Raw genomic sequence first — 16538 nt, forward strand, 5'->3', positions numbered from 1 at the left:
GCTCTATAGCCCGATCGAAGAAAGTTTCACATTTTGAGAGAAAGTGAAGCTCCAATTTTGACTATCGACGGTGAGTATTATTGCATTAATTTTTAACGCGTATAATAATACAAAACAGGTTATAACGGGTAAATTCTTTTATGGTTATTTTATTTTCCAGAAACCTTTTTCTCTCTCTCATCCATCACGTGAGTAAGAGTAGCCAGCCATCACCGTTTAGAGAGAGAGAGAGAGAGAGAGAGAGAGAGAGCAGAGCAGAGCAGAGCAGAGCAGGCCAGGGAAGCGACGGGGGGGCCAGAGCTCCAGGACAAAGAACAGAGCAAAAGCCCAAAACCCTCAATCCCTATCTGTGCACAGTGCACACTTCCACATGAACAAAAACTCCAGCATTCAAAGAGATAGAGATAGAGAGAGAGAGATCATTGAAAGCTTTGCTCTCACTCACTGCCTACCTCCCCTGTCTCCCCGTCTTAATATCTCTCTGCTTTGAGTTGTATCGTCAACAGTAACTTCTCGCACACAAACTTATACACACAACGCATACAGAGCAGAGATAGAACAGATAGAGAGCAGAGAGAGAGAGAGAGAGAGAGAAGGATAAGAGTGAAAAGAAGTTAAGGAGGAAAGAAACCCAACTACAGATAAAGGCAAACCCCACCTCTAAATTCTTGCCCCTGCTCCCTCTGCGTCTCTTTAGAAAGAGAAAGTTGCGAACTTTGTGTGTGTGAGCAGAGCTGTTGAGGAAGCTGCTATATAAAGAGGAGGGAGAGAAGAGAGAGAGAGAGAGTCTAGAGAGAGAGGGACAGTTTAAGTTTGTGTTTTCTTCAAGAAATGCAGCAGCACCTGATGCAGATGCAGCCCATGATGGCTTCCTATTACCCCAACAACGTCACTACTGATCATATTCAACAGGTTCCCTTCCTTCCTTCTTCTCCCCTCTCTACTGCTCTACTGTTTTTGCTCCTTCCCCTTCCCCTCTCCAAGCTTCCCTCCCTCTGTACTTCATTTACCATTTCTCCGTACCCCCTTTTTTCATATTCTCCGCGTTGCTGTAGCCTGTAGCTCATCTTGTCATCTTTTGCCTCAGCACTAGTACTTGTGATGGCCAACGATTCTGTGAGCTTGAGCAGCCCCCCCCCCCCCCCCCCCCCCCCCCCCCCCCCCCCCCCCCCCTGCCCTTTAAAGAACAAATCTTGAGAAAGAACAGAAAAAAAAAAGGAGAAATTTTAAGTCTTGATAACTTATGTATTGCTTGCTTGTTGGGCTATGTAACTCCTTGTCTTGGGTTCTGCCTGAAAATTTAAATCTTGATGGTTACTTTGTGGTGGGGTCTTTCCTTTCCTGTTCTCTTCTTTTATGTACTCTTGGGAGATTCCTAATTTGCTTAGGCCAAGCTCTTTACAATATATGTTTCTGTATTTATTTGCTGATTAATCAGATGGTAGCCTTTTCCTTTAAGCATATCTCTCTCTCATATACACTACGCATTTTGCAGTTCATCTACATGCCCTTAGGTTCTGTTGTTTGTTTGGTATAACCTTCTTCGCTCACCATAATCCGTGTTTGTCTTGATTTGTCTCACTTATATGTCTCCCTGTCTGTTAAAGTAAATAAAGCATTATCACACTTCATGCTTCAGTTTTTTTACCTGATTGTCTCGGATTTTCTTGTTGTCCTTTGGTAAAAGGAGACCAGCTACGAGTTTCGATTATGTTTGATGAATAATGTATTAAAAGGCTGAAAACTCACTTTTGACGTGCTTGGGCTGGGTTTCATTTGATTGATCAACGGATTAATGTCGTTTTCTTAAGCTGCAATGAAAAACAAAAGGGTTCCATCAGAGGCTCTTATTGATGGCTGTAGTCGTGTTTAAAGCTGTATCGAGTTTTTCTTCAATGATGTCTTCTTAGCAGGATTGAAACTCATCAACTGCATCACGTCATTGCCTTTTAACGAGAAGTTATTAATGCTGCCACTGTTTCTTTTATCTCTTGTTCACTTGAAATCCTTGCAGTATTTGGACGAGAACAAGTCATTGATTTTGAAGATTGTCGAGAGCCAGAATTCGGGGAAACTAAGCGAATGTGCTGAGTAAGCATGTCTTGATCTGATGTCTTGTATAACTCTCGCTCGTATGCCAGATGTGGAGGAATGCTGTTAGAGTTTATGAGGTCTGGATACATGCCAAAGGCTGTGGTTGTGAAAAAAAAGTTAGAGAAAAGGGGACCTCTTCCTCTTGTATATTCAACGAAAACATAAGTAACTTTCTTGCTATGTCTGAATGGAGGTCGAGCTTGATTCTTTTCCTCCTTGCAGGAATCAAGCTAAGCTACAGAGGAACCTTATGTACTTGGCAGCCATTGCCGATTCTCAACCTCAACCCCCCACCATGCACTCTCAGGTATATTTCCAGTCTCTATTATTCCAACTTCAAGATACAACTCAAACCCCTCTTGTAATGCTTTTGATCGATTAGTCCATTTAGAGCATGACTGACTCTGGAAGTACTACGCTTTTTACATTACTTGGATGGGTTCTTGATCTGTCCATTCTCTATGATGAATAGAAGCTTGTGTTGTGCAATCAATAGGAATGACGACAAAGTGCTCCAAATCACCTCACAAAATCTTTAGCGTCTACTGACTTTAGAAACTGGTTTCCCATTTTTCTGATCTAGAAGATGTTGAGAATAACAAAAAGATAAAACACATCAGGTTGTAAATAGCAAGATGTCTTGTTAGTTGACACCTTTCATAACATGCAGCTCGGGGCATCTTTCCTTTGAAAAGAAAAAGAAAACCACGCAATAAAAAAAATTTCCGATTTTTATTGCTACATTAACTGAGCAGGCTGATCTACCATGTAGTACTCGAGCGGCGGGATGGTCCAGCCTGGAGCAGCAGCCCACTATATGCAGCAGCACCATCAGGCTCAGGCAATGACCTCACAGTCTCTAATGGCTGCCCGGTCCTCAATGCTCTATGCCCAGCAGTCCCCCTTCTCAGCCCTGCAGCAGCATCAGGCAGCTGCAGCAGCTCTCCATGGCCAGCTTAGCATTAGCTCTGGCGGTGGGGGTGGGGGTGGGGGTGGTAGCTCGGGGCTTAACATCCTCCAGAGCGAGTCTAGCCATTCGGGGGGTGGTGGTGGAGGATTCCCGGATTTCGGCCGTGGAGAAGGCGGGCTCGCAGGTGGTAGCGGGAGGGTGCTTGGTGGTGGGAGCAAGCATGAGATGGGGAGCTCGAGCTCAGCCGAAGGTCGGGGTGGCAGTTCAGGTAGTGCGGACGGAGGGGAGACTCTCTACTTGAAGTCTGCCGATGACGGGAACTGAAAAGCTGACAATGAAGGGACAGAGAATGAAGCAGCAGCGGCAGGTAGGGCTAGGTTTAGTGCTAAGGCCGGATGTCGGGGGTGCCACCTTCACCTCCTTCCTGGAAGGCAAAGGGACGAGGTGTGGGAAGTTTTTTCTCCTGTTTTCGGTTTTTCGGTTGGTTCCCTTAATTTAATGGCAAGAAAGAAGGAAGCAAAGAAACTGCAATGTGGGATTTGGATTTTGAGGATGATGTTGGGGTCTTGAACTGTTTGTATGTCGTCTATGCTAAGTTTAATAGCTATGGTGTAAATTTGATAGGCTAGGCTTCTTTGATCCTTCACCGCGCTCTCTTCTACTTATAGTCCTCCTATCTTGACTCAGTTATCTTACATTTACTTCCCAATTTCGTTCTCCCGGGACATTAGACAACATGGCAGTAACTCATGTCATAGTTTCGGGTTCGTGCCCCTTGGAGTATTGTTCTCGCCACCTCCGTTTTCATCCTATGACTGAGGCAAAAGGTTTGGTGGTGCATATTGTAGAGACCATCTACGTCCCGACTTCTGCGGCGGAAGCGTCGAAGAAATTGAAAGAACATAGAATGAAATTTACCGAAACATCGAAAAATTGAACCTCAACCAATCCGAAATTCGGTTTTCAATGAGAATGGCTGTCCTAATCCTACTTCATCTTTTAAGAAAAGCCCAACACTGAGCTTTAAGAAAAGCCCATTCTCTGAGCAAATTGAAAACCCAGAATTGAAACGACGGAAAACAAAGTTCCGAAAATTTCCTTGGCTTCCTGATTCCGTCAAGCTCAGATCTCTCTCTCTCTCTTTCTCTTTCTCTTTCTCTGTGCATATAGCTTGTTCCATGATCAAAGGGAGGAGAAGATGACGACGGCTCCATTGAAGCTGTTCAGCGCATTCAACAGCATGGCGATCCCGCTGTTAGTTCTGTCACTCTGCTTGAGCAATCTATGCGGTTCTGCATCCGCTTCTGTTTCTTCTTCGTCCGAGACCACTATGCACACGAATAACTGGGCGGTGCTGGTCTGCACCTCTCGGTTCTGGTAAGAAGCTGCTTCTGAACGATACTCTGCCTGCTAAAGCTTCTGCTGGCTGGGCAGTTCTTTCAGCTCATTCTTAATTACCATGTGTATTTGTTAAGTTCAAGCTTGAGGCTTTCGTCTCTCACTCTCTTCAATTCGATGAATAATGAACGGGAAGAAGTTCTTGTAATATGCTTAAAAGAGAACAGATTGAAAATGAACATGTAATTTGTTGCGTTTCTTTGAAAAGACCGAGTTTTCGTGCTGATCAAATAATCGAACTGGTTTTAAGGTTACCTTCCAGTTTTATCTGGTTATAAATGTGGAAGTTCCCTCTTTCAGGTTCAATTATCGTCACATGGCGAACACTTTGTCGCTGTATCGGTAAGCACTAATATTTTGGTGGATGAATTGCCGTGGTTATAGGAATATCATAAGTGAAACCATCTTTGCTTCTTCTTTTTTTTTTTTTTTTTTTTCTGTTCTGCAGAACAGTTAAGCGGCTTGGGATACCTGATGAGAGGATTATACTGATGCTCGCTGATGACATGGCTTGCAATGCCAGGAATAAGTATCCGGCACAAGTCTTTAACAACGAAAACCATAGACTTAATTTATATGGAGATAATGTTGAGGTGATTCGCCATTCATTCTTTCTCCTATTGCAAACTGTACATTTGACTAGATTTCGCTAATTAAGTAATCCATTCGGTGTTCAGCTGATATCAAGATTATCCGTGATCTATAGATCGTATCTGAAATAAAGTGTGTTGAAGTTCAAGTTGTGAATTCAGTGGCCATGCCATTAAGCAAAAAGATCATGCTTTAATGTGGAGCTAAAAAAGGAGGATCCCTGAAATGTTTTTGGGCTTCCATTTTTCATGAATGGTCATCCCAATTATGATGCGGAAATAATTCGACTTATATTTGAGTATTTTGATCGTATTAGCTGATTTTACTTTTTATGTTTGTTTTATTAAAGTTAGAGTTTATTTCAAAGTTCTGCTGATGTTTAAGTTTGATCATACTTGGGAAAATGGGTGGAGCGGCATGGTTGAAGTGATAATATCAATAAAAATCTGAAAATTACTATATGCATAATTTGAACTTAATATGGGCAGTACAGAATTCCTTTCTTTTTGTCTTTCTGCCTTCTTATATTGATGTAATCCTGTTTTCAGGTAGACTACCGAGGGTATGAAGTTACGGTTGAGAATTTCTTACGTGTCCTAACTGGGCGTCATGAAACTGCCGTTCCAAGATCGAAGCGCCTTTTAAGTGATGAAGGAAGCCATATTCTTCTCTACATGACTGGACATGGTGGAGATGAATTTTTAAAATTTCAGGATTCCGAAGAGCTCCAGAGTCATGATTTAGCTGATGCTGTGAAACAAATGAAAGAAAAGGGCAGGTCAGGCTAATCTTCTAAAGTTACCATCTCTGTTGACATGCAAACCTTTTGTTCAATGCTGCTTTTATTAGAACGTGGAGTGGTACTTGAAGATGCACGGTTTTGTTCTGCATGATCATGTTTATTATCCATTATTGCTGAAGCGTGGAAATAATCGGGACTCACAGAGTGTTATAATCTGTTATTATTTCTATGTTCAGATTTAAGGAGCTTTTGATAATGGTGGATACTTGTCAAGCTGCTACTCTCTTTTCTCAGGTCTGTAATCGGTTTTTCAGGACCCAGGGATAGCCCACTTTTATGACTTGATGCAGCTTTGAATTGTGTTCATGTAATTAACTAGGGTTGAGTGTAATGCCAAACTTTAGGCAGTTTGAATAGAAGAGTGTTTTCTTACGACGGGTTGAGATTAATTATTCATTCATTCATTGGGTTTTGCAGCTCCATTCACCAGGTGTTTTGGCTATTGGAAGCAGCTTGAAAGGGGAGAACTCATACTCGCATCACTTGGACTCTGATGTATGGGATATCTGACAGTAGTTCCTTTTCCCACTAAACCATTGTTTAGTTGATCCTGTGTTATCTAATACCATTTTGTTTGGGAATTGACCTCTCTGATTTTATCTTAATTCTGTGATACAGGTTGGAGTCTCTGTGGTGGATCGTTTTACATTTTACACTCTTGCTTTCTTTGAAAGGCTAAATATGTATGACAATGCTTCTCTAAGCAGGTATATTGAAGGTTTATATTGTATGCTTTACATTTCTTATAATTGGGTATCTTCTTTTGCCATGTAATTTTCCTTTCCTTTGACTACAACATCGATGCGCTGCTTTTCTTGTTTTCCTGTTAAATCAGGCATTGTAGTATCAGTAAAACTAATATGTGCAGCTTGGACCCTTTTGGTCTCTTGCAGCCTCTTCAGCTCCTATAATCCTAGTCTATTATTGTCTACTGCATATTACCGCACAGATCTATATCCAAGACAAATGGAGCAGGTAGGAAATTGATTAATTTGCTTTGGTTCCGTCAGAGATTGTTCTTGAAAGGTCGTGGCACTTAACTTTTGTTTCCTTCTGTCTAGGTACCAGTAACAAACTTCTTTGGTTCAGTCATGGAAACAATTCATACTGACCATCCATACAGATATAGCAAACGAAAAGGTTCTAGCAAGGGCAAAATCGAAATGTCCCTGGATCAGGCAGTTCAGGATGAAAAGAGAAGAATATTATCAAATCTTGGGGACCAAAATATTGACTCAGATACAAAAGTAAGACTATCATTTTCTTTACCTCATTTACTCCCTTATAGATACGCTGTAAATAGGACTAATTTCGAATTGGGCTGATTTATCTTGCAGTGTCCAATGGGTTCTATGATACACATGTGGAACAGTATTCTTGATGAGATAGAAAAGTTTGAAGATCGTGATACCTTGGTGTATTACGGCTTGGTCATGATGCTCCCACTGCTAGCAGTCTCCTCGTGGCTTTCATCATGAAGGTATGTCCAGCAACTTTTTCTCTCCCTGTTGGACTCTCTGTTGTTGAAGTTTCTAAAAAATGTAAGAAGCCAGTATCCCGGCGGAGGGAGCATGCTTATGAAATAAATATTTGAGGTGTCGGATTTCCTAAATTACAGTGAGTGATAGAACAAATCTCATTTGTATGATTGTAGAAAACTAGCTGTCTGTCCATTTATTCTTGAAAGACAACGTGATGTGTGGTAGTATTTGCTTGCATAGTTATGTGTTAATGCACCGGACCTCGATTGGTGGGCATTTGTTTCTTCTTGTATGAAAATCTAAGAAAGCAGAAAATTCAGAATTATTCTCCACTGGTTCCATTAGTTATGATTTTACATTAACTGTTGATCGAATTGTAGACACTGAGTTATAGCTCCTCTTTAGGTGAGGATAACTTGAACCGAGCTCTGAGTCGAAGTTGTCCGTCTTCCTCCTCTGGGCTCTGAATTTCTGCTTCTTTGTGCAGCATCTTAACATGGCTCTCATTTCTAATCTTCTGTCATCAGGTTTACATAATAAACATGCAAGTGCCACCCGTAATCATGAGAGAATATATCTGGGCAGCATTTCATCGGAGCTTTGCGGGATACTAATCTTGCTGCTCGTTGGAAGCATACGCTGGAAATTATCCTAGTGAATATCAGTCTACTGGAATGCCTTCAGAGTTCGCTGTTAAATCCGATTAGTGAAAAAACACGCAAATAGGGAATGCTAGAAAGCTAGCGCCTTCTTTGAGTATTGAAGTTCTCATGTGAACGTTATATCCATGATCAAACATACATTAGGCCCGTTGATGTTCTTCATATCTCAAGACGACGAATTAATTACCACATAAATCCTATCTGATTCTGACAAATGCAAAACTTTATGACTAGTAAAAATTTATGAAGAAGGTTTTTCGCCTTGGATATGTATATATCGATGTTTATTTTCTGTAATTAAGTTCTCATTCTAATTTCTCTTAATTTCTCTCTCTTCGATACGCATATATCGATGTTGTGGGCTTGTGGCTGCCACTGAATGAGCCTTGGGCTTCATGTAAGGCTCAACCGGGCCTGGTTTTAGCCCATTCGTTCGGCCCAGTCCTGGCGGCCATCAGATACAGACAGTGCCAGCTCGCCAGCTTCTTCATCACCAACTCTCCACTGACAGTGGAGCTGCTCCAGTAGTATCAGCATCGGACCGGAAACCAACTCTCACCGGAGCATCCGCGAAGAAGAAGATCGAGGAGAAGGAGATGATGCGATACAAAGAGGTACACTACCAATCTATCTCAATCATCTTCTTCTTCTTCGATGCATGAGCATTCACTCATTGATTCACATTGACATGCGCCGGAGTTCAATCTCGCCATGATCAGGAGAAAGAAGCGAAGAAGGAAGCTTTCAGGAAGTACTTGGAGTCGAGCGGGGTCGTCGATTCACTCACCAAAGGTTTCTTTCTACCCCCTTCTTTCTGAATTTGGCAGCTTTGTTCTTTTTCTGGATCGGTCTGATACATCATTTTGCTGCTTGTTGCCGCGTCATTGCAGTTCTGGTGGCGTTGTACGAGCAGAACGACAAGCCATCCTCTGCAGTTGAGTGAGTCTACCTTCTGTACTTAATTTATTTCCCCCATTTACTTGAATTGCTGGGAAGAGTTGAGAATTCTCTCCGAGAATGATGAAGCAATCGTCCAATCAAATTTGGTGTAATTAAGTCGAATTAGAAGAGTCTGTGGCATGAAGGAACCACTTTAAAATCCCATTAATCCTCTGGTTCAAGCCTAGATACGTCAAGGATCTGCTCCCTCGACGGATTTCCTTCAAAGAGACAATACAATTTTTCTTCTTTTTTGTGTCTGTGTAATTGTACCAAGGCCCATGTTTTCGGGGCATACTTGTAGTTTAATTCAATGAAGACCTCAGTTTACTTGAAATTTTGACTAGGTATACTGTAAGCTGCAGTAACGAGTGTGTTTTGACTAATTAGAGAATATGCATGATCTGAAGAAAAAAATGGGGTAATTTAAACTGAGTGTCAGCCTCGTGTATTGCTAACACTGACAGTGTATTATAAGCTCAGTTTCGTAGTTATCTCATATACTACCTTTTCCAGATCACTTGCAGAGATTACTCTTCTTATTAAGAGCGAATGGATGCTGATATTTCAATGTTGCTTTGCTTTGAGCACAATATTCTTGTACAAAAATGCGGCTCGATTTTGAGATAGTGGGTGGGATTGATCATTTTGCATCTTGCCAACATCATTATTTAGCCCTGAATGTAATATTTCAGGTTTATACAACAAAAGCTGGGTGGTCCAACCGTGTCCGAGTTCGAGAAGTTACAAGCAGAAATGTCCGATTTGCAGGTGAAGTATGGTGAGCTTCTGGAAGCCCACCAGAAAATTTGCAAGGAGGTAAAATTCTGTTTCTAAGATGTCTACTAATCGAGTGATTTACACAATGGAACCTTGTTTTATCTCTTGCCAGCATCATTATGAAGCATTTAACTTGCAATGCAGTTAGAGGAACTAAAGAATTCACATCATGCCGAATCAGCCAAGGAAACCAATGACGAGGAGGGCCCTAAAGATGGATTTTGAACATAGTGAGGGAGGATTGGCGCTTCTATAATTCACGGGTGGGAGAACGAACAATTGACAAGAAAGTATACATTCCTTGTCCTCCCTGGCACCTGCAAGCAGTACAGCCTATTATAACACATTCATTCCGGGTTTGATCTGCTGTTTGTTGTGATATTCGTATGTTCATCATTGTTACTCTTCTATCTACAAAATCCTTCTTTACTTATTCAAGTCTAACATTATCTGCTTACATGAGACTGCTCCTAATAGCGACAGAAAAGACATTCTTGTGAAAACCATAAGAGCATCTTATAGATCGGAAGATTTAATGCCATATATACATTTATAGGCCATCGGCTTTCAGAAATAATCATCATGAAGTAGTTGGGACTCTTTCATATGCATAAAGAAACATATCCTTATTTTACATGCAGCCACTACATATTGTTACTAAATCATTCAATGCCATTGAGTGGCACGCAAACAGAAAACCACGAGCACGGGAATGAGAACGGCCACCAAGCATATCATAGCCTGCCAGTGAATAATCAGAGTCAGTCCTGGGTCGCAGGATTTGGTTATAAGAACACAATGCATGCATTTTTATCGGTAAATTGGAAGTTTTCGGTTTTGGTACTTACAGCAATTGCCGATGCTGCTAGGCCGACTCGTTCCCTCGGGTGCTTGTGGTAATAATTTCCTAGATAAAGAACAGTAGCATAGAACCAGAATGGAGGAAAAACGAACCCTACTATAAACCTGTTACACGGGAGGATGATCAGCAAGGGAATTCTCGACTTCATCTCTCATATTGAAATGCAATGAGAGGATAAATCATATCCGAGTTGTGTTGCTTGGTACTTACGAGAACCATCCAATCCCGCAGCCAAAGCAAGGAAGGGGGTTGTCATAGGGACCCCTCGAGACTCCTATCGTTGCCGGTTCTAGCAAAGAGAAATCCCCTCCTCTGTAAGTCCTCGGAACCTTTTCGTCAGTGCCTGCAGATTGTTTAGGAAAACTCATCGGAGACGGCTCGAAGCGGAATGAATGTAGAAATGTATTCCATAGAAGTTGCAAACTGCCTTCGATGAATCCGAACACTGACCTTGCTCTGTTAGTGTAACTTCATCAGAATCACGGTTATCGTTATTCTCCATTTTCGTAGAGAGAGAGAGAGAGAGGAGACAGACCCAGGAGTTTTTGTTTTGTTTTGGAATGGAAGGGCTCGCTTCCCCCATTTCCAACTGAAGCAACCGTCGCTTGGCCTGCCACAACCAATGATATTGAACCAAGTGTCACGAGAGGAGTTTCTCAACATAAATTTTACTCTCTCTTGAGAGTACTTTCAAACATAAGATGACAGATTCTAACAATCCGAGAATCCAAGGGCCAAGGGGCCTATCCATCCATCCAATTAATTGCAAAAATAGCACAATATTCGTCGATCTTATAGAGTCATGGAACATAGTTCTACTTGCCAATGACGAGCTTAATCGCTATAATCGATTGTCAATGCGTCCCATTAGGGCCCACTTTCCAAGGAACCGGGTTAACTGACGAGGTGTTCTTGTGTTAGCACGGGTCAACAAAGAGGAGAGGGTTGTTTGAGGATGGCAATGAAGGATAAGTTACGTGATTTCTCCGAACGAAGGAATGGCTACTCCGAACGCTCTCTCATTCCCTCGGATCAATTTTTTCCAGGAGTCGGAAAGCAGATGGGCCTTGGATTATGGCCCAACCCAGACTAAATCTGAAGCACCAAATGGGCCTCCGCTGAGCCCTTTTATTCCCTTGGATAAGAATTTAGTGGAATACGAGATGGGCTTCGATGGTGGCCCAACCCAGACCAGATCTACAGTTTCGATTTGATATTGGTTTCGGCCCATTATAGGGCCTTCATTGGGCCACGGTGCGTGCAATTGAGTACATAAACTCGGTATTTTTCAAAATTCTGATGTCAGCGTGAATTTAAAAAACTGAATTAAGCGTTAACGTAACAAAATCTATAATATATAATTTCCCTATTAAAATTACTTCCATATTATGATGATGATGCTTTTAAATTTCAATATATTCTCAAAAATAGAGGAAAAATAGTAAAGCAAAATAAATTTAGCACAATTCATATATTCGTATGCAAATATACATATATACATATATATATATATATATCAATAATCTGTTAACTGACATTAATCTCAATTCGCCATCGACTTACCTTTTTTCACGAAATGGCTTCCAGTGTTAGCCATATATTGGTCTTCATTTTATTATTTATTAGTATTATTTGTTTGGCCAAGTGTTTGGATTTAGTATTGCATATATTTTTTTCAGTAAAAAAAAATTAAGTGCATATATTCCAAATATTTTCTTCTAAAATATTTTTCGGCAATAATATCTTACAATGTTTGATCTTAAGAAAAAGAGAAATCCCTTGGAATTGTTAGTGCGATCTGCTGGGAACTAAAATCAATATATATAGGAGATAGATATAGAAGATACACAGGTATAGGAATTTCAAGAATCAACGGCTCATGTGAGACAGACACCCCAATCGGACGGCCCAAGTTTATCCACCCACCGAGAAAGGCCCAACAATATGTCAATTTTCCAGTGGTGGGATCAAATCGAAATCATATTTATCGAATTTCAAAAATCCTATTAATTTGATTAAAAAATAAAAATAAAATATCATTTCCCACAGAGGCTTCGTCTCTCTCTCTCTCTCTCTCTGCGCTCCCCCCCCCCCCCGGTCCCCGTCTCTGCGGCTCCTTCTTCTTCCTCTTCTTCGTCCTCTTGAAAATGGACCAACAGCCCCCCAATGACAATCAGCTCAGCTCTTACTACCACCCTCACCAACACCACCAGTCCCCCGCCGCCGCCTCTCCCACCAATGGCCTCCTCCCCGCTTCCTCCGCCGAGATGGTGTACCCCCACTCTGCCCCCTCCGCTGCCGTCTCCGCCCCGCTGGAGCCACCCAAGAGGAAGAGGGGCCGGCCCCGGAAGTACGGGACTCCCGAGCAGGCCCTCGCCGCCAAGAAAGCTACCGCTTCGTCCCACAAGGAGAGGAAGGAGCAGCAGCAGCAGCATGGGTTTGGTGGCAGCTCGTCTTCTCCTCCCTCTTCCTCCTACTCGGGCCCTTCTTCCCGGAAGTCCCCATTGTCCAACCTAGGTGGGTCCTCTGATCTGAAGCTTTATTATTGATACCCAATTTCGGCTATTATGTATCCCCTCGGCTCATCATGCGAATTGAATTGGGGCCTCTTGTCTTGTTGCTGTTGAATTCGCAGAGTTTACAGCTCTCTCAGTCAACCCCTTTGGTGCAAAGTTCATCGAAAGTTTTTCCATTCTTCTGTTCACTCTGTTGACTGCGTTTTCCTACTTGAATATAGAACACTGAAAACATATAGCAGGACGAGCTTTTCCCGGAACACATGGAATCGAATTCCTAAAAGAATCATTCTCTTTTACATCCTGAAGCATTTTTTTTTATGTGTGTGTTTGTGTGTGTATATATATATAAATATATATGTTGCTTGTATAGGTACTCTGCATGGATTAGCTAATTTCCTCAGCTTATTGTGCTAGTTAAGCATCTCGCTCTGTTTGTAAGGGCCAATTTTGTGTTGATGGATTTCCCTTGAAGTCGTTTTTGCGTATTCATCTAGTACAGAGATTGGGAATTCTTTTCCTCTTGAAGCTTTCTAAAATTCTATTTTCCTTTTTATACTTTTGTGCTTTCTGCTTTTTTATTTTTTAAATCTTGGAAATTGTTTTCTTGTTGTGTCCTGCATGTTTTCGCGGTTTGTTCTTCTCGTTCCTGCAGGAAATTGGGAAAAGTGCTAAATTTGCTGGCAAACCATTTTTCCTGATTTAATAAAAGTGGTGATGGTGATACCGAGTCTTTTTTGTTTTTGGTTTTATGGTTTTATATATGATTTCACAACGTGCTTTTTGCAGTTTTTGTCTTGTAAAGTTGGTTTCCTTGTTTTCCATTTTTCCTTCTGTTGATTCCTTATTTTATACGAGTGGTGAGGTGATGCCCATTGTCTCTCCCTGTTTTTGGTTTTCCTTGAGAATGACAATGAAAAGCTGGAATCCCTCCATCTCCCAAGGGAACCCCAAGTCTGAAACAAACAATTATGTTTTTGAGGTTCTTGTTCGAGTTTCCTCAATTTTAATGTCCAAAAATTGACTGGGTCTGTATTGTATGATGCAGGCAATACTGGACAAGGTTTTACCCCGCATGTCATTACTGTAGCTGCTGGAGAAGTATGATCTCTCTCTACCTTTTTTTCCCATGATTTTCAATTTTCTTCATATTTGGACGGTTCATAATTTCTTCTCATTTATTTGCTATACCTCCGAACATGCTTTTTCTTAGATATTTTCACGTTGGAACAACTTTCATGCGTGGAGGATAGTATGTTGAATAAATGCCCTTTATTGGAGATTTAGATCCATTAGTATATATTGCACTATTCTTCATTCGCTTATTTGAAAATTTGATGTTATTGGTTCCAAATGAGTAAAAGTACGGAAAATATTTTTCCCCCTTTCAATATGAATTTGGCGTGTATCTTGGAACTTTGATGAACTTTTTATATATTCGAGTATCCTGTGTTCTGTTATTAGAAAAATTTGTGTTCTTGGTCTTATATGAGTGAAGTATGGAAGGACACTTCCCCCAATTTTTAATATGAATTTGGCATGTATCTTGGAACTCTGGTGAAATTTCTTTATGTATTCTAGTATTCTTTGCTCATGTATTCGAAAGATTTATCTTCTTGGTCCTAAATGAGTAAAATATGGAAATCCTTTTTCTCTAATATGAAGTATGCACGCATGTGTCTTTTAGATTTTACTAATTGTTTTAGTAAGGTATACTTGAGATTGATGCTAGAATTTGCCAAAGTAGGATTTGATTTCCTCTGTTTACGGATGCAGAGGAGTTCTCTTCTGTTTCAACATTTTACAATGACTACTAATATCACATTTCAAAAGTTGGTGGCTACTTAGCATTTGGTAAATGCCACTCTAGTTAAAGTGATAGATGCCCATTTGCTGTGATTATCAGACTGATGTTTTGCCGTTTTAATTATTGTGTTGGCATCTTATTTCTCAATGAAATGTAGGACATCGCCCAGAAGATCATGTTGTTCATGCAGCAAAGTAAGCGCGAGATTTGCATTCTCTCTGCATCCGGTTCAGTTTCTAGTGTCTCTCTTCGCCAGCCGGCTACATCAGGAGGGAACGTCACCTACGAGGTCAATATGTTTTACTTTTCTTTTTTATGTTATCTACATATAACACATGAAGGAACCAAAAATATTCTGTCATGTAATATATAAGCTCTTTTTTAGTAAGATATGTGCAGTCTGTTAGATTGCCCTGTGGAAGCTAAAGGTCCGACAATTGCCTGTTTTTAGGGTCAGTTCGAGATTGTCACTCTATCAGGATCATATGTGCGTACTGACCTTGGAGGGAGAACGGGTGGATTGAGCATATGTTTATCTGATATAATTGGCCAAGTTATCGGCGGAGGCGTTGGTGGACCCTTAGTGGCTGGAGGCCCTGTTCAGGTAATAATGAAATGATCTACATTGCTTCGGCTCATGAAGTCCTATATTCAATGTCCTGTGGCTGTGATCGGGAGTTGAGGAAAGCAATTGCCACCCTTGTTGCTCCTGCTATTTCCAAGTCTTGGATTCATATCTTTAATCAATTTTTTTATCTATTCACAAATTGCCCAACATATTGAGTCTATACGTGTCTGCAGGTCATCATTGGTTCATTTTCAGTTGATCCAAAGAAGGACACCAGCACCGCCGCAAGAGGCGACCCTTCAGGGAAGTCGCCTGCAGCTCCAAGTGGCGGATTCCGAGCAGCAGGGATTGATTCATCGAGCCCGAGTCCCTACATCACTCAGTCTGGGACAAGAATGTGACCAATCTTCATGACCCACTAAGAACCCGACATGGATAAATCTCGTCATTAGAAAGTGATGACCTCAAAGGAGCAACTTCAAGATTAGAGATTTGGCTTTTCGGGATTTGACAAAGCCGGCCTTCTCTTTTTGGTCCTTTGATATGTTTAGAGCTATGGATAACAGGTTCTTTTGCCGAAGGTACTCGTAAGCTTTCAATTTCGACTCGTTTTGCTCCATTGAAGGTATAAAGTTTACTGTACAGATCGACACTTCTCGGTGGTTCTGTTTTCTGTATAAGTGAATGATGGTCTTGAGGTATATAGTTGAGGTTAATCACATGGTCGCGCCATTGCTGATAACTTAGTCAATGTTGATTTCGTCCCAGACCATTTCTTCACATACCTGATGCTTTGACTGATGATCATTCCCCTCTTAGTTTCCCCAATTTTTCGATCTGACAATAGAAAAGCGAGCAGCTCTGGTTGTGAAGTTTGGTTGATGATCTTAAGCGTGCCGGAACGATGTTGTAGTCCATTGTCTTTCCCAGTTAATATTAACAGAACTCGACACCGTATCTGAAAACTGAAAAAATTTGGTACTGCAGAAACGATTACGATTTATATCGGAGAAGCGGTATTCGTTTGTCAAGAAAATTTGGAACGAGCAAATTTGCTAAATGTTTCTCCATCAAGGAAAAGAAAATATACCAAGAAAGAGAGGCAAATTCTTTCTTGTGACCGGATAA

The 16538-nt window shown here is 41.2% G+C and overlaps 5 protein-coding genes across 6 annotated transcripts; 4 read left to right on the forward strand and 1 right to left on the reverse strand.

Annotated features, from left to right (window-relative positions):
• Positions 1-274: 274 nt before the first annotated feature.
• Positions 275-3650, forward strand: LOC116195624 (GRF1-interacting factor 1). The gene is made up of 4 exons (XM_031524915.1): positions 275-912; positions 2015-2091; positions 2317-2401; positions 2867-3650. Exons 1-4 carry the CDS (start codon positions 832-834, stop codon positions 3326-3328), a joined length of 705 nt encoding a protein of 234 aa, XP_031380775.1. The 5' UTR covers positions 275-831; the 3' UTR covers positions 3329-3650.
• Positions 3651-4028: 378 nt separating this feature from the next.
• Positions 4029-8153, forward strand: LOC116195623 (putative GPI-anchor transamidase). The gene is made up of 11 exons (XM_031524914.1): positions 4029-4381; positions 4703-4744; positions 4851-4995; positions 5542-5771; positions 5972-6029; positions 6213-6290; positions 6414-6502; positions 6689-6770; positions 6857-7042; positions 7133-7275; positions 7804-8153. Exons 1-10 carry the CDS (start codon positions 4203-4205, stop codon positions 7271-7273), a joined length of 1230 nt encoding a protein of 409 aa, XP_031380774.1. The 5' UTR covers positions 4029-4202; the 3' UTR covers positions 7274-7275; positions 7804-8153.
• A 30-nt stretch (positions 8154-8183) lies between these two features.
• On the forward strand, positions 8184-10163 carry LOC116195626 (c-Myc-binding protein homolog). Its single transcript, XM_031524917.1, has 5 exons — positions 8184-8552; positions 8658-8730; positions 8829-8877; positions 9573-9696; positions 9802-10163. Exons 1-5 carry the CDS (start codon positions 8535-8537, stop codon positions 9880-9882), a joined length of 345 nt encoding a protein of 114 aa, XP_031380777.1. The 5' UTR covers positions 8184-8534; the 3' UTR covers positions 9883-10163.
• On the reverse strand, positions 10036-10983 carry LOC116195625 (60S ribosomal protein L18a-like protein). Its single transcript, XM_031524916.1, has 3 exons — positions 10730-10983; positions 10506-10623; positions 10036-10398 (listed from the first exon to the last, which is right to left on the reverse strand). Exons 1-3 carry the CDS (start codon positions 10885-10887, stop codon positions 10324-10326), a joined length of 351 nt encoding a protein of 116 aa, XP_031380776.1. The 5' UTR covers positions 10888-10983; the 3' UTR covers positions 10036-10323.
• Positions 10984-12572: 1589 nt separating this feature from the next.
• LOC116197948 (AT-hook motif nuclear-localized protein 14-like) lies at positions 12573-16177 on the forward strand. 2 transcript variants are annotated; one of them, XM_031528230.1, is made up of 5 exons: positions 12573-13036; positions 14084-14136; positions 15000-15131; positions 15294-15446; positions 15644-16177. In XM_031528230.1, the coding sequence occupies exons 1-5, from the start codon at positions 12667-12669 to the stop codon at positions 15809-15811; spliced, it is 876 nt and encodes a 291-aa protein (XP_031384090.1). In that variant the 5' UTR covers positions 12573-12666; the 3' UTR covers positions 15812-16177. The 2 variants fall into 2 exon arrangements, with proteins under 2 accessions (XP_031384090.1, XP_031384091.1); XM_031528231.1 differs by having other exon boundaries at positions 15300-15446.
• Positions 16178-16538: the final 361 nt, after the last annotated feature.

This window comes from Punica granatum, chromosome 2 (assembly GCF_007655135.1).
Source record: "Punica granatum isolate Tunisia-2019 chromosome 2, ASM765513v2, whole genome shotgun sequence".
Classification (NCBI taxonomy): domain Eukaryota; kingdom Viridiplantae; phylum Streptophyta; class Magnoliopsida; order Myrtales; family Lythraceae; genus Punica; species Punica granatum.

What these genes read in the sequence shown, in the direction of transcription:
- LOC116195624 (XM_031524915.1), top strand. Translation starts at nt 832, where the DNA reads ATGCAGCAGCACCTGATGCAGATGCAGCCCATGATGGCTTCCTATTAC. An exon ending in CTACTGATCATATTCAACAG is followed by an intron (nt 913 to 2,014) that starts GTTCCCTTCCTT and finishes AAATCCTTGCAG; the next exon opens with TATTTGGACGAGAACAAGTC. An exon ending in CCCCCACCATGCACTCTCAG is followed by an intron (nt 2,402 to 2,866) that starts GTATATTTCCAG and finishes TCTACCATGTAG; the next exon opens with TACTCGAGCGGCGGGATGGT.
- LOC116195623 (XM_031524914.1), top strand. Translation starts at nt 4,203, where the DNA reads ATGACGACGGCTCCATTGAAGCTGTTCAGCGCATTCAACAGCATGGCG. An exon ending in CAAATGAAAGAAAAGGGCAG is followed by an intron (nt 5,772 to 5,971) that starts GTCAGGCTAATC and finishes TTCTATGTTCAG; the next exon opens with ATTTAAGGAGCTTTTGATAA. An exon ending in ATCCAAGACAAATGGAGCAG is followed by an intron (nt 6,771 to 6,856) that starts GTAGGAAATTGA and finishes CCTTCTGTCTAG; the next exon opens with GTACCAGTAACAAACTTCTT.
- LOC116195626 (XM_031524917.1), top strand. An exon ending in CGTCGATTCACTCACCAAAG is followed by an intron (nt 8,731 to 8,828) that starts GTTTCTTTCTAC and finishes GCGTCATTGCAG; the next exon opens with TTCTGGTGGCGTTGTACGAG. An exon ending in AAGCCATCCTCTGCAGTTGA is followed by an intron (nt 8,878 to 9,572) that starts GTGAGTCTACCT and finishes GTAATATTTCAG; the next exon opens with GTTTATACAACAAAAGCTGG.
- LOC116195625 (XM_031524916.1), bottom strand. Translation starts at nt 10,887, where the DNA reads ATGAGTTTTCCTAAACAATCTGCAGGCACTGACGAAAAGGTTCCGAGG. An exon ending in TGCGGGATTGGATGGTTCTC is followed by an intron (nt 10,624 to 10,729) that starts GTAAGTACCAAG and finishes CCCGTGTAACAG; the next exon opens with GTTTATAGTAGGGTTCGTTT. An exon ending in TAGCAGCATCGGCAATTGCT is followed by an intron (nt 10,399 to 10,505) that starts GTAAGTACCAAA and finishes ATTCACTGGCAG; the next exon opens with GCTATGATATGCTTGGTGGC.
- LOC116197948 (XM_031528230.1), top strand. Translation starts at nt 12,667, where the DNA reads ATGGACCAACAGCCCCCCAATGACAATCAGCTCAGCTCTTACTACCAC. An exon ending in TTACTGTAGCTGCTGGAGAA is followed by an intron (nt 14,137 to 14,999) that starts GTATGATCTCTC and finishes AATGAAATGTAG; the next exon opens with GACATCGCCCAGAAGATCAT. An exon ending in GAGGGAACGTCACCTACGAG is followed by an intron (nt 15,132 to 15,293) that starts GTCAATATGTTT and finishes GCCTGTTTTTAG; the next exon opens with GGTCAGTTCGAGATTGTCAC.